General features: G+C 46.6%; 1 protein-coding gene across 9 annotated transcripts in view; it reads right to left on the bottom strand.

Moving 5' to 3' along the window:
- LOC147453654 (intermediate cleaving peptidase 55, mitochondrial-like) overlaps positions 1 to 16,416 on the bottom strand; it is a 169,049-nt gene that overhangs the window by 64,965 nt on the left and 87,668 nt on the right. For all 9 annotated transcript variants that reach the window (XM_086515771.1, XM_086515773.1, XM_086515772.1 and 6 more), the window contains one exon: positions 14,806 to 14,866. In XM_086515771.1, coding sequence (XP_086371897.1) covers positions 14,806 to 14,866 — 61 coding nt within the window. Of the gene's footprint in view, positions 1 to 14,805; positions 14,867 to 16,416 lie in introns of those variants that run through there.

Here is a 16,416-nt window from a genome sequence, read left to right on the forward strand (position 1 = left end):
ATAGTAAAGAAAGCCCTTGACAGGATGAAGACTGGGAGAGCTTATGACCATGATGGTTTGGTGGCCGAACACTTTATACATGCTAGAGATATGCTTGCAGAGCTGATTGCAGTGATGTTCAATCGAGCCATGTGAGGGATTTCCTAGCACTTGGAGCTTATCCACTATTGTGCCTATCTTCAAGGCAGGAGACCCTATGGAGCCAGGGAACTACCGTACCATCATGATTGGACACACTTTGGCTAGGTTGTATGCATCTATTATCGAGCATCACCTCAGTAGATGGGCAGAGAGAGAGGGCATACGAGCTTTAGGACAGGCTGGCTTCAGAAAGGGACTCTCTACTCTTGATCATATACTGACGCTCAGAGCTATCATTGAGGAGGGTAGAGCGCACGGCAGGAGGATCTATTGTAGCTTTGTGGATTTCCGCAAAGCCTTTCACACGGTCCAGAGAGCCAGGTTGATGCACAGATTACATGAACTGGGTGTGCCCACAGAGCTGATCTGGGGGATTATGGCCCTGTACAGGACAATAATGGGACAGGTACGCACTCCAGAGGGTATGTCTGGTCTAGTTCACTCCACCATTGGGGTGAAACAGGGATGCCCACTCTCCCCTACTCTCTTTGGGATGTACATTGATGAGGTTTCACACTACATAGAGAGGGACGGTGGAAGCGGAGCACAGTTGGCGGGCACATGGATTTCCTTGCTCTTATATGCGGATGATATTGTCTTGATCTCTGATTCTCCAGAGGGGATGCAGCGTCATCTGCATGCTTTACATAATTTTGCTCACGATAGTGGCATGTCTGTAAACCTTAGCAAGATTAAGGTTATGGTGTTTAACACCACACCACAGTGGGTCAGACGGTCAGCTCCTGCATTTACTTATGGCCATCAGCCAGTGGAGTATACAGATGCATACACATACCTAGGGGTGGTCTTTAGCGGCCCAGGGTTTCCTTTGAGGAGAGCAGCAGAGATGAGACTGACAAGAGCACATACAGCTTTGGGGAGATTAGAGAGGATGTGTTCACAGATCCAATTTCAAGAACCTCGTACAAAGCTTTGGCTCTTCGATACCTTAGTGACCTCAGCCATGCTATATGGAGTTCAGATATGGGGCCCTTCTGTGGCTAATAGCAGTCGCCCTAGTAGTACTGATGGGTGGAGATGCATGGAGAGACCTCTGGTTTCCATGATTTCGCGGATGATTAGAGCCAAAGCCTCAGTACCACATGAGATTATCTGCGCAGAGCTGGCTGCCCCCCCGCTGGTGGTGGAGGCACTAACTAGATCAGTCTCCTTTTTACATAGCATCTGGGAGCTCCCCAGAGACAGGTATGCACGTTTAGCACTGGAGTCTTCTCGGCAGCTGGCTTCATAGGGAGATACAGCATGTTGGTATGCACAGATGACCTCTTGGTTCCAGATTCATGGTTTTAGCATAGACACGCTACCACCCTTCCAGTATTCGCTGGATGCACCCTCCTTGTCCCTTACTCGGACAGAGGTTAGCAGACTCATCAGACAGGATGTGACTCAGCTGGATACCAGGAGGACTTGGATAGAGCCGACCCATGAGCTAGGCACGAAGATGTCTTTCTACACGGAGATCTTCTCCAGCTCACAGAGGACGGTTTTGTGACTAGACCTAGCTAAATGGACACACACCTGTCATATGGCTTACGATGTGCCATTGGTCAGATACGCACATCTTCTCATCAGCTGGAGATTGAGGTGGGTAGATTTAGCAGAGTACCAGCAGAGGCCAGGATATGTCAGTTATGCCATTTGGAGCCAAAGAAAGAGCTGCACTATATATGCCATTGCCCAGTTTACTATGAGATACAAGGCCGTTTTCATTGCCTCTTTAGGGATGGTTTTGGGCCGCTATCTCGAGTTATGAGGTACTAGGATCGGAGATGCCTTGGGCTATTCTTGCTAGAGCTGCGCAGACATAGAGAGAGCCTCTTGAGGAGATCAGATAGGGGTAGACAGTCCCAGAGGGAGATAACTGATTTCTTTCGTGTGGAGACGCGCCAGTCAGAGGAGCAGGATCCAGGGCAGCCTCCAGGACCTACCTGCACTAGAGGTATACTGATTGACAGGGCCATGGAGCTTGGGAGATCTAGACGCCTGCGATTGCGAGGATCATCACTGCATCGACGGAGGATTCATCAGAGGATCAGGATCATTCTAGCACGATATGGGAGACGCCCAGCCAGAGTGCTTACTATGGAGGACATTGATGAGATTCGCCAGCGGCCGATGCTGGACATCTTGGGACCCTGATGTGCAGATGCTCCCTCACCCTCAGCTTCTTCATGTGCATGAGTTTGTATCATTGGATTATTGTACTGGCTAGAGAGTCTCTAGTCAATTGCCCCCCCCCCCCCCCCCCCCCCCCCCCCCCCCCCCCCCCCCCCCCCCCAACTTGTCACTACAGCTTTCAGTCTAGTTTTTCTTTCATAGTTTTTTCATCTTTTCAGTTCTACAGACAGTGTATCAGATACACCATTTTGTAACCGTGATGGTCTCATAGGTCATTTTGGCCTTTTGTAGACGTAAATATATCATTTCATTCTCTCTCTCTCTCTCTCTCTCTCTCTCTCTCTCTCTCTCTCTCTCTCTCTCTCTCTCTCTCTCAGCAACTCAGCGCGCAGGTCTCAGCCTCAACACCACAACGCACAGATTTCAGCCTCAGCACCACAGCGCGCAAGTTCTCAGCCTCAGCACCACAGCGCACAGGTTTCTAGCAGAGCATGGGCTCTTAGGGAAGCAGAGCGGCTGGGGTTGTTGAGCGTGCAGGAGCTGCTGAACGTGCAGGGCTGCAGAAACGCAGAGGGAGCAAGTCACTGGCGCACCCTCTCTCTCTCTCTCTCTCTCTCTCTCTCTCTCTCTCTCTCTCTCTCTCTCTCTCTGTGTGTGCTCTGCCCGCTCTGCTTGCTCTCGCCCTACTGCTGGGACAGCGCGCACAAACTCCCCCACCTCCCGCCCATTTGCTGCTGTGACAGCGCGCCCGTAGATTTTCAGCCCGCCCATCTGCTGCTGTGACAGCGAGCCCGTAGATTTTCAGCCCGCAGGTACATACGGCAAAATTGCAAAAGTTCAAAACACAGGAGGAATTCCTACAGGAACTTTCAATCTCGGCCTTTCCGGATTTTTCCGAATTTTCGCATTCTCAAAATCCTGTACTTTCAGACCTGCAGGGATTTATTTGCAAGGAATTTGGAAACTGCAGAGCTCACAGATATTGCAAATTGACACATCTAGAAAGCAAACACATGCCATGTAGGTTGAATGGGGAAACATATGTATGCATAATGCGGTGCGTATAGGTTGCTCTCTCCTCTCTCTCAGAAAGTGAAACAAATAAGGCAAGACAAATGGCGGCGCACTACATGGTCACAAGCAAGAGGATGACAGCCATTGAAAAGGAGTTGAAAGAATGCAAAGCCCACATGGATGAGTGGAAGAAAGAGAAGAATTTAATTCTCGAATGGAAAAAGAGGGAGGAACAGGCGAGGAAACTAGAACGCAAGGAGTTCCGGGATGAAATTCAAGCTTTAAAAAGTAGCATCTCAGCCCTTCGGGAGGAACTCGACGAAACCAAAGAGGGAAGACGCCTTGAAGATGGGGAAATTCAGCCATCAATGATTGACGAGCTGAATAGTATACAAGCACAAGTCAAAGAAATAAAGGAGGAAGGAGAAATGAAGACCTCATGGGTGGAGGTTCTCTCCAAAACGCAAAAGAAAATGGACGAGGCTGAAAAATGGATTGAAGTTGTCAAGAAGGGAAAGGGCAAGGAAATTCCGACTACACCCGACATCATCAACAAAACACTAGTAGAGGAACAACGAAGAAGGGTACGCGCTCTACACGTGAGAGTGACCGGCCTAAAAGATTCAGATATGGTGGACCAAGAGGTGAAGAGCCTCATGTCCATGATGGGGGTGGAGAAGCCCTCGCACACACAAGCTTCGAGAGTGGGCAAGAAGAGTGAAGGTAATGGGGAGAGTTCAAAGGGACGGGCTCTCATTTTGCGCTTTCCCTCCATGGAAGAAAAGAAAGACTTTTTATAGAAGAGGCGAACCCTCAAGAAAACAGGTATCTTTTTAGGAGATGATCTTACGCTCTCACAGCTTGCACATATGAGAGAGGTCATGCCAGAGATTATAGCAGCAAGGGTGAAGGGGAAGTTAGCTTTCTACAGAAATAGACGAGTAGTGATTACAGAGCACCGCTCTACATGACGGTGCGAGACCTATGGGACCACTCTCAGGATGGCAGTTTGGAACTGTAATGGTTCGTATAGACTTGATGTGGGGGCCTTTGAGGATAGCTTCAGAGACAAAGACATTGTTTTCTACTCAGAGACTCATCAGGCTCCAGGACAGTTGATGCCGCACATATCAGGATACATATGGGAGACAGCTTGTAGGACATGCACCAGAACTGCGCATGGGACTAGAGGATCAGGAGGTGTAGCAGTTCTTTTCAGAGAGGAGCTCCAACCACTATTGCACATAGTTCGGAGAGATGATCAGGCCAGATACTTGTGGGTGAGGCTGAGGGCAGAGACTGGACGTTTCTTGTACATCGCCATATGCTATTTTCCTCCCAGCACTTCAGTATATGCTTCACCCAGAGGACAGTCTCCTTACTCTGTACTTGATGATGATATCTGGGAGTTCTCCAGAGATGGAGACATCATACTCCTGGGGGATTTCAATGCCCGTACAGGCAGCTCACAGACAGTCTTCTATGACACATCAGAGGAGATGCTTAGAGAGCTAGAGCCAGAGGAGTTAGGACTTGAGAGATGCTCAAACGACAGAGAGCATACAGAGTATGGGAGACACCTGAGAGAGATGACGACTACTCACAGTTTAGCCATACTGAATGGCTTAACGACTTTCCCATTGTCTACAGGTTTTACTTGTTTTCCACATAGACATGGGTCCAGCACTGTAGACTATGTTCTGACACATCCGAGCTTTATCTCTCACATTCAGGATTTCACAGTAGGGTCCAGGCCAGTTGGGATAGTAGTAGATCATGCACTTTTAACATTATCAGTCTCCTTTGAGTACAATACATCTCAGGCCTCACGGGGTGGTGGACATACACGCTATACTTTTACACCAGAGACTGACTCAGTCTATGTAGAGGAGATACGTAGGCTTTTATGCACATCAGAGCCAGTATACACAGTGGAGGAGATCACATCTATGCTGACAGTGACATTACATGGGGCAGCGACAGAGGCATATCCACACACTCAGCCTGGGCAGAGACGTTGTTCTGGGCACATGCCTCAGAACAACTGGTATGATGAGGAGTGTTGACAGAGGAGAGCTCAGATACAGCGGGACCTGACATTGGGAGTGATCACCTATAGACAGTCTCGCATTGCTACACGACGACTAGTGCGGCGGAAGAAGCGAGCTTCTTGGTCCAGATGGAGCAAGATTTATATCAGCTCTTCCTTAGTAGAGATTCAGGAGAGGCTTGGCGTCTATTCCATGAGAAGTCTCCCCCACCAGTGATTACTTCTACAGAGATATGGGGGCAATATGCAACATCTTTATACACTGTACCTGGACAACCACCATTACCAGACCCACCACAGCCATGTCCGGCTACGAGCACCTTCTTTACCACTGAGATGGTACAGGAGGCCATTGACAGGATGAAGACCAGACGGGCACAGGATCATGAGGGTTTGGTAGCAGAGCACATTATACATGCTGGGGATTTGTTGGCAGAGATGCTTGCACGGCTATTCAACCGTGTCATGTGTGAGGGTCTCCCTGAGTCTTGGAGATTATCTACTATTGTACCTATCTTCAAGACAGGTGACCCCACAGTGCCGGGGAATTACCGTACTATCATGGTAGGCAACACATTGGCACGGTTATATGCATCCATCCTCGAGCATAGGCTGAGCAGTTGGGCAGAGATTATGGGCATACGAGCACCTGGGCAGGCTGGTTTCAGAAGGGGTTTCTCCACACTAGATCATGTCTTTACACTCAGAGCTATCATTGAGGAGGGTCGAGCACATGGTAGACGGATATACTGCAGCTTTGTGGATTTTTGCAAAGCCTTTGACACAGTGCCGAGGGCCAGATTGATGCACCGGCTTATGGAATTGGGGGTACCCACAGAGCTGATGTGGGGGATCATGGCATTGTACAGTTCAGTGATGGGTCATGTACGCACATCAGAGGGGATATCCGACATAGTTCACTCCACCATCGGAGTGAAACAGGGATGCCCACTGTCCTCTACTTTATTTGGTATGTATGTTGATGGGGTCCCTGATTATATTGACAGAGGAGGAGATAGAGGTGCTCAGCTTGCAAGGACATGGATCCCTCTTTTATTGTATGCTGACGATATCGTGTTGATATCAGAATCGCCAGAGGGTATGCAGAGACACTTGGACGCATTGCATAGTTTTGCAGAGGATAGTGGATTGTCTGTCAACCTTGGTAAAACCAAGGTCATGGTATTTAATACCACGCCACAGTGGGTTAGGAGATCAGCACCTACTTTCACATATGGACAGGACAGTATGGAGTACACTGATGTATACACATATCTTGGGGTGGTCTTTAGTGGACCGAGGTTCACACTGAAAGTGGCAGCAGACACTAGATTGACTCGTGCCTATGCAGCCCTAGGTGGTTTAGAGAGGATTTTTTCGCAAGTTCAGTTCCAGGAACCTCGAACAAAGCTCTGGCTTTTCGATACTTTGGTCGCTTCAGTTATGCACTACGCGGTTCAGGTTTGGGGACCGTCTATTGACAGTGCTGGATGGACTAATATGGACAGACCCCTGATATCTATGATTTCTAGGCTGATTAGAGCCAAGGCCTCAGTCCCACATGACATCATACGAGCGGAGCTGGCTGCCCCACCTATGGAGGTTGAGGCACTCACCAGGTCAGTATCATTTGTACACAGCTTATGGGACACCACCAGGGACACGTATGCCAGGCTTGCTCTCGAGTCATCCAGACAGCTGGCATTACAGGGAGATACATCATGTTGGTATGCACAGATGAGCACATGGTTTCAGAGGCATGGTTTCAGCATGGACAGGCTGCCCCCTTTCCAGTATTCTCTTGATGCACCATCCTTGGCTCTTACACGGATGGAGACTACTAGACTCATTCGGCAGGATCTTATCCAGCTTGATAGCAAGAGGACATGGATAGAACCATCACGGGAGTTGGGTACGAAGAGGGTTTTCTATAGAGAACATCTTCTTCAACTCACGACAGACGGATTTGTCACACGGCCCAGTTACATGGACACATCTATCTCATAGGTTACGATGTGCTATTGGCCAGATTCGCACATCTTCACACCAGCTTGGGATTGAGACAGGTAGATTCAGAGGCATACCAGCAGACAGTAGGATATGTCAGTTATGCCATGCAGAGCCAGAGACAGAGTTTCACTACATATGTCGATGCACAGTCTACTATGAGATACGGGGACGCTTTCATTGTCTATTCAGAGATGGTTTTGACTCATTAGACAGAGTCATGAGATACCAGGATCAAAGATGTCTCGGATTATTCCTACTTGAGATTCAGAGACATAGAGACGCTCTATTGAATGGGCAAAGACAGAGACAGTCCCAAAGACGCATCTCAGATTTCTTCAGTCTAAGTACCACAGAGACAGAGGGGACACCACCACCAGAGAGCTCGGTTCCCACCCATACACACATCAGCGGTACTCTCATTGATCGAGCTATAGAGTTAGAGAGATCGAGACGACCGCGGCTGAGGAGGGGAGCCACGCAGCACCGGCGGAGATTGCGGCAGAGGATCCACAGGATTCTAGCACGACACCCAGAATGTCGATCGGGATAGGCTTCATGCTACTGCTATATTGTATCATGGTGACACTGATCCCCACTTTGTACCTTTATGGCATGATACCATTGCTCAGCCTACCAGCCACCCATAGGAGTCGGTAGCACTCCTATCAGTTCTTTGTTTGTAGTTTTCTTGTTTGTACCCAGACTTGGTACTAGACTCATCATTGTAATCAGTTGGTCTCATAGGTCATTTTGGCCTCTTGTAGACGTTAATATATCATTTCATTTCATTATTTCACGCAGGTGGCCAAGGCAGTGCAGCAGGTCACGCAAGTGTCTAAGGCGCGCACAGACAACAGTTCGCACAAGGTGCCCCGCAACAGATCGCGTAGTTGGGCAACTTTCGTGGAGGCAACAGGTCACGCAGATGGGCGACGCGCACTGGCAGTAGGTTGCGTAGGCTAGCAGCTCGCAGCAGGGGCACAGAGACTAGGTTTCGCACACAGATCTCTACGCGTAGAAAGTCCTGTCCTACGTGCGCCCCGGCACCCCCCTTTTGCATTTATCAACGCGTAGAAAGTCCTCATACCTCCTATGTTAAAGTTTAAGGACTTTAAGTTTTAAGTTAAACTTTTAAGTTGTGCCCTATTCTCAGTCCCTCACCCTAGTACCCTAGTACCGTACCCCACATTTGTGGCTCGGGTTCGATGGATCCGCCTACCAAAGGGGAAGCGCCGGGTGTAGATAGGTACACCACCCCAAAAAAAACAACAGCTACATTGAAACGGAGAAACAGAGATACTGTACTATCACCAAGATCCTTACGAGTTGGGAAAACCTCCAAGATACATGATGAGCTAATGATGGAGAAGGTCCAGGTGATGCTCAAATCAGAGCTAAACTATATGAGGGATGACATCAGGAAGGAAATGCACGCGAGAGCTGAGAGCTACAGGAACTCCATGTATGGAGACATGATGAGAGAACTAAGGACAGAGATCCGGGGGATACAGAATGAGGAAATTCAGATCTTGAAAACGGAATTACGAAACCTAATCAAGGCCGAAGTAAATGTAACAGAATGCGTTATGCAAAAGAAACTCGATGAGGCAGTAGCAAGTTTTGAAGCATGGAGAACAAATATGGAAAAGCACATGGGGGAAAAAGATGCAATAATCGAGGAGCTAAAAGGAGAACTTGCGGCTTGCAAATCTGCAACTAAGGAGAATGGAGACGATCAACCTTCGGTGCTGAAGCAGCTCGAGGACATGAAGGATCAGATAAAAGCTCTACGGGAAGAGATGAACAGAAATCGAAAATGGCATCTTCATGGGCGGAACGTCTTTTTAAGACACAAGAAAAGGTTGATGAAGCAGAGAAATGGATTGAGGATGCGAAGAAAGGGAAGGCCCAGATGCCCGAGACCACACCTACCTCCCCCATTATTAATATGACCATTGAGAAAGAGCAAAAAAGGAAGAGTCGGGCTCTGCATGTGCGGGTCACAGGAGTCAAAGACAAAGAGAATGTAGATGAAGAAGTGAAGGAACTGCTACAACACATGGGCATCACAGAGCCTACTCACACAAGTGCATGGAGAGTGGGCAAGAAAGGAATCGATGAGAAGGGAAACGTAAAGGATAGGGCACTTATTCTCCGCTTCCCGAATATAGAAATAAGGAAAGAATTTCTAAATGAAGACGCCAACTCTTAAGAAAATCGCTATATGCTACTTCCCTCCAAGTACATCAGTCTACTCCTCACCTAAAGGACAGTCCCCTTTCTCCATATTGAATAATGACATATGGGAGTTCTCTAGAGATGGAGACATCGTTCTCTTAGGAGACTTTAATGCCAGAACGGACAACTCTCAAGCAGTATTCTATGATACTTCTGAGGAAATGCTCAAAGAAGTGGATTGATCACAGAGGGGGCTTACTAGAAACTCACAGGGTAAAGAACACACTGAATATGGGAGACATCTCATGGAGATGGTAGCTATACATGGTTTGGCCATACTTAATGGTCTAGAGAATTTCCCTTTATCTGGGGGATTCACATGCTTCCCGCACAGGCATGGGACCAGTACAGTGGATTATGTCATGACTTCCCCAAGCTTTATTTCTAGTATCGAGGACTTTAAGGTGGGACCCAGACTGGTTGGGATTGTAGTGGATCATGCTCTCTTGACCTTATCAATCTCCTTCCAATACAATGCCTCTCAAGTACAAAGGAAGAAGACACACACAAGATATACTTTCACGCCAGAGACTGATTCAGTCTATGTGGAAAAGATCTATGATAGGATGTGGGCAGCCGAGCCAGTATATACTGTAGAGGAGATTACTTCTCAGTTAACAGAGATACTACATGGAGCCGCACAAGAGATACTACATGGAGCCGCACAAGAGGCATACCCACATACTCAACCTGATCAGAAGAGAGGATCTGGGAACATGCCTCAAAACAGTTGGTATGACGAGGAATGCAGAGAGACGAGAACCCAGGTCCAGAAAGAGATGCACTTGGGATCATCACATATAAGCAGTCTCGGATTGCTCTTCAGCATATAGTACGTCGCAAGAAAAGGGCATTTTTAGCCAAACTGGAGAAGGATTTATATCAGCTCTTCTTGAGTCAGGACTCACATGAGGCCTGGCGTTTATTTCACGAGCACTCACCGCCTCCGACAATTACTTCTCCTGAGATTTGGGGTCAATATGTAACATCATTATATATGGTATCTAAACAGCCTCCATTACCAGATCCGCTAGAGCCATGCCCTGCTACTAGTACTTTCTTTACTACGGAAATGGTGAAAAAAGCCATTGATAAGATGAACACAAGAAGAGCATATGATCATGATGGTTTAGTAGCAGAACATCTGATCCATGCCAGAGATCTACTTTCAGAAGTCCTTGCTCGTCTGTTTAATCGGGTCTGTGTGAAGGATTACCTGAATCTTGGAAATTATCTACTATCGTACCTATTTTCAAGTCAGGGGATCCTATGATACCCGGGAACTACCATACCATTATGGTAGGTCACACATTGACCCGACTGTACGCATCCATTCCTGAACAAAATTGAGTAGATGGGCACAGAATGAGGGCATAAGGGCAACGGGACAAGCTGGATTCAGGAGGGGTTATTCCACTTAAGATCATATTCTTACACTCAGAGCCATTATTGAGGAAGGAAGAGCATATGGCCAGGATACAGTAGAGTACACAGATGCATACACATACCTTGGTGTGGTATTTGCAGGACCGAAGTTTACTCTTAAGAAAGCGACGGATGCTAGATTGTCCAGAGCCTCTGCGGCCTTGGGAGGGTTGGAGAGGATGTGTTCACAAGTGCAGTTTCAGGAACCACGAACAAAACTTTGGCTCTTTGATACTGTGGTGGCTTCGGCTATGCTTTATGGGGTCCAGATTTGGGGACCATCTGTGGATCAGGATAATTGGAAGACAATGGAGAGACCTTTGGTATCTATGATTTCCCGAATGATTAGAGCCGGGGCCTCCATACCACACGCGATTACCTGAGCGGAACTAGCTACCCCTCCGATAGAAATTGAAACTCTTACCAGATCAGTGTCCTTTATACATGGTTTGTGGGATACAAATAATTGCCGATATACTAGACTGGCCCTCGAATCCTCTCGCCAATTAGCAATGAAAGGGGATACATCATGCTGGTATGCGCAACTGTCCTCGTCGTTTCGGAGACACGGGTTCAGTATGGAAAGATTACCCCCCTTCCAATACTCTCTTGCGGCTCCATCACTGGCAATTACACGAACGGAGATTAATAAAATCATCCGTCAAGATCTTATACAGTTGGATACTAAGAGGACATGGGTAGACCCTACACAAGAATTGCGCACGAAGATGGCCGACTACAAAGAAAACTTCCTACAGCTATCTGAAGATGGATTTGTGATTCGCCCAAGCTACATGGATACCCACCTGTCTCATGGTTTGAGATGTGCTATTGGTCAGATTCGTACATCCTCACACCAACTAGAAATTGAATTTGGCAGATTTAGGGGAATCCTACCTGAGAGCAGAATTTGCAAGTTATGCGGATGGAGCCGGAGACAGAATTACACTACATATGCCATTGCACCGTATACTATGAGATACGTGAGCGTTTCCATTGCCTATTTAAAGAAGGCTTCGGACCTCTAGATAGAGTCATGCAATACCAAGATCAAAGATGCTTAGGCTTGTACCTACAGGAACTACATCGGCACAGGGATAATCTAATGAGAAGACAAAGAGCACTACAGCCTCAGAGGCAGATCACAAATTTCTTCGGATCAAGAGAAGCAGGAGTGGAAGGAGAAGCAAGAGACCAGCAGCCAGCACAAAGGAGTACCCACATTCATACCAAAGGCACCCTCATTGACAGGGCGATTGAGCTTAGGAAATCGAGACAACCACGACCGAGATGCAAAAGCACACTTCACCAGAGGAGACTACAACAAAGGATTAGAAGCATTCTAGCCAGACACCCAGAATGCTCCAAAGAAGTTTATTTAATACTTTGTATTTAGTTTTTCACATTTATTCACACTTTCACACTTTCCACACTTAGTACTTTAGTACTAAGGTACCCAGACATTGTAACAGATTCACGACTTTTGTATCAATTTGGTCTCATAGGTCATTCTGGCCTTTTGAAGATGTTAATATAACATTTCATTTCATCTCTCTCTCTCTCTCTCTCTCTCTCTCTCTCTCTCTCTCTCTCTCTCTCTCTCTCTCTCTCTCTCTCTCTCTCTCTCTCTCTCTCTACGCTTCTGCATTTTCAACTTTGACAGTCAGATGCTTCCCCTTGTAAATGGTTCCAAACTAAGACTCTTATCATCAACCCTCCTTATCAACCTCTTCATTGCCCTTACTCCTCCTCCTGTAGGTGACACCCCCCATTGCCTTGATTGATGATATTCAGCCGTAGTGTGTTCCATCCGCACACTTCGATTTCATCGTGTAGCTCTTGTCACATGGTATAGCTTGAGAAATTTAGATGTCTTACTGTATTTTCTTGCTTTACTATCTGTTCCTATGTAGATAATTTTGTTCTCTACCACAGTTCTATCTTTTCTTTCAAAATTTAACATCTGTATAAGTTGGCTCATGTTGTTTCCACAATGGTGGGATCCAAAATTCTATGCATGTGGCATCTTGCAGTCCAGGAGGCTTTGGAACATGGGGTATTGCAAAAATTTGCATGATTATTACTTTCAACCCTCTTCCCTTCCACCCCAGTCAGTAAGTCTAGAATAGCTAGAATTTCCTAACCGTCCGTGATGTATTCAGAGAATGTATTTGCCAAGCCTCTCAAACAAATACCTATCAAGTCCTTAAGAGTGTTGACAGCATCAGTTTTTTGTTCCCACTCGCAAGTTTTCTAGCTAGATCAGGTTTTGGAGTCTAGATTGTCACAAACCGCTGACATGTCAAGCCATTGAAGACCTACAGATATCGGCCGAGGGGCCTAAACCCTAAGAAGAAGCGGTAGAAGAAGTTTTCATCAACTTACAAGTCCTCGCCGAGTGGGCCTAATTTTAAAGAAGTTCCCACCAACTTATGGGACCAAGTCCGATGGGGCCCAAGTGGCTAGGATTAAAAGAAAGCACGCACACCCTCAAACCAACTTGCGTGGCTAACTGATGACATGGCAGGCACTATACGGACTGCCGCAATCACATCGACATGCTGACGTGGCAATTGTACGGACGTCCACGTTTTACGCTGGTGACATGGCAGTTGTACGGATTTCCGTAAAATGCGTTGACAGCTTTGGGCATTAGCTTTTGGGACTAGATGCTTTTAGAACTTCAAGCTTTTCATGTAACTACTTTTAGAGGCCAAGGGCCTTTAAATATGACCCATGGGCTCTCACTCTGGCAGGTTATCCAGGAGAGATGCAGAGCAGAGCCATGGGAGTTGTACCATGTTGAAGCAATATAAAGAAATACCGAAAGGGGTGCCAGCGTTTGGGGCAGTGCTCTCTTGGGGTGGAACTCCACCACTCCGTGTCTCGTGTGTCGTGCATCTCTTTCAATTCAGTTGTTATTTGAAATGCTTAAACGTCTGCTCAGTCTTTTGTTTCCTGATGGCACGTGGTGCCCGTCCCATTATACTAGACCACAGCTCCCTCTCATACTCCTAACATCTAGCCCTTTCTAGAGCGAGACCGCTCACCCTTGCCTTGGTTCATATCTAGCGTCGTAAATTCTCACAATCCACTTAGTCTTAAAAACAGCATTGGGCAATTTTACTAGTCAGTTTAAAAATGTCCACCAGCCCTCGCTATTGAATAAAAGATGTCCAGCTCTTGTCAAAAATTTTCCTCTGCCCAATTTCTATATCCAAAAGTACAGGTATCCCACTGGCCACTCCATTGAAGAAATTTTCGTTGTGGCTGCACATTGTCAGCACCCTCTTTTGTTGTTGTCCATAGCCACCCACGCGCAAGGCGTAACCATTGGCACTTCATCCTCTAGTAACCTCGCCAACTCCCCGGCCTTGCTGGTGGTGCAAGTTGTGAAGCCTTTGTGGGAGTTTTCGTCTGGCCACCCACTTGAGGCTATTTTTCCCCAGGACCCTTCTTTGCAGTGGACCGTGGCATCCACTGGCATAGCAGGCCATTTGTGTGGCTCTTTCCCTCTCCCATTTTGTGATTTAGCCATTGTACACATGTTGTTGATCATGGGAGTCTCCCCTTATTCCTTTGTGTAGTATCCTCTTGATGGGAAGATGTAGCCTGCTGGGCAGATTAAACCTAATAGAAGGATCTTTTTTGCGCCCAAAAAAAAGGGACTAGTAAACCTTTGTGTTTCATAAACGTTGCTACTTCTACATTCACAAAAGCAACATACTTTCTGTTTTCAATACTTAACAAACAGCGTTTTAGGAAACTTGTAAAAATATGTAATTTACCTCGTGACCTGATTCAGTTATTAGAACTTCATCTGCTATTCTGATTCCAATCCCTTGAAACCTGCACCGAGTAGGTCAAAATTCATGTTGTTTTATGAATTATAATACACTGTAAAAAAATAGTATGCTTTTCATAAACTGGTACTAAACATGCATTCTTAAGCTTTAGAAAACCAGTAATTCACAAAGAGGTTGAGCCACCCTTGTGACAAAGAGCTCGCAGCCTCTTTGCACTGCCCTCCTCCATGCCACACAATTGGCGATGATGCTTTGGCTGCCTGCCATTTTCTCCTTCCACACTAGCAGGCTGTCCACACCAATGTGCTGCCTTCACCATCATAAACTTATCCTTCACCCTCAATGCACTGTGCACTACTATAAGCCCCACCTTGTAGCACCTCCAGTGTTTTTTGCAACATTCATTTCCCCTTCCCTCTCCCTGCTCACAGCTTCCAATTACTCCTCTGCATGCCTTGCATTCTTCCATTCTTTTTTAGTTTAGCATGTATACAACAAGGTTTCCAATTTCCGTAATCCATGGCAACCTCCTCGTCAAAGCATGGGCTTTGGTTTGAGATTGAGTTCTTAGAAACACAATCCATGGTCTATGAGTTAAAGGCAAGCGAATCGGAAAGTTAAGTTTTGATACACCGTCAGAAGATTATCCACATCCATCCCTTGGGTCAATTATAGACGATGGAGCATGCTCTTGATCATGGAGGTGTGCGGTGATGGGAAATATTGCATGTATGTGCATGCTGGATGGGCTAATATGAATCATCCATGCAGAAGTGATAGGGCTGAGAGCACACCCTCTCTTGAACCACCATCGGAGAAAATGGGATTATATTGCACCTTCCTAGGGCTGTGAAGCAGGTCCCCGTGTTAGCTGATGGAAGGGATAGAGTAGCTGGCGGAGAGTAGAAAACTGCAAGCTTAGCGTTGGGAAGATGAGGGCAATTGGGGGGACTGCCTCTTCTAAACAACACTCCCAAAAAGAATTTCCTAATCCCTCCAACCAAAGTGACCTTCTATTTTATATGGCCTGAGTGCTTTTATTTCCTGTCTCACAACTGACCCTGCAATTTTCACAGACTTTACAAAATGCTTACAGTACTCCTACATCTATATACTCACGCTACCATATACCCTCAACTGTGTGACGACCAACTATAACTATTATAGTCATCGTCTGCAAAGAGAGTTATATAAGGTGGGTATCTAACTACATATGCTGGGTATCTAGCTGATGGATCTATTTAGTCATGCAGGCCCTATAAACGGTTCGCAAACGTGCCCGACTAAGTCCCCTAGGCTTTCCTACTTGAGCTTTGCAAACAGCTTAACAAAGGTGCTGGACTAGGATCCTCGAATCTATAGAACGAATATCATATCCACATAGCACTGAGAAGCATTTGCATGCGACAACTGAGAAGTAGCCCTCCCTATCACCTAGAAATAAGCATGTAACCTCTTAAGCTAACCGGCCAAACAACACCAAGGACAGTAATACCACATACTGTTATACCTGCAAACTTACCACTTTGGGAAGCTGCAAACAACACTCTAGGTCAAAGAGGCACCAAAACAAATTAATCACACACATTTCAA

This window comes from Adiantum capillus-veneris, chromosome 7, assembly GCF_014529385.1.
Source record: "Adiantum capillus-veneris isolate H3 chromosome 7, ASM1452938v2, whole genome shotgun sequence".
Classification (NCBI taxonomy): domain Eukaryota; kingdom Viridiplantae; phylum Streptophyta; class Polypodiopsida; order Polypodiales; family Pteridaceae; genus Adiantum; species Adiantum capillus-veneris.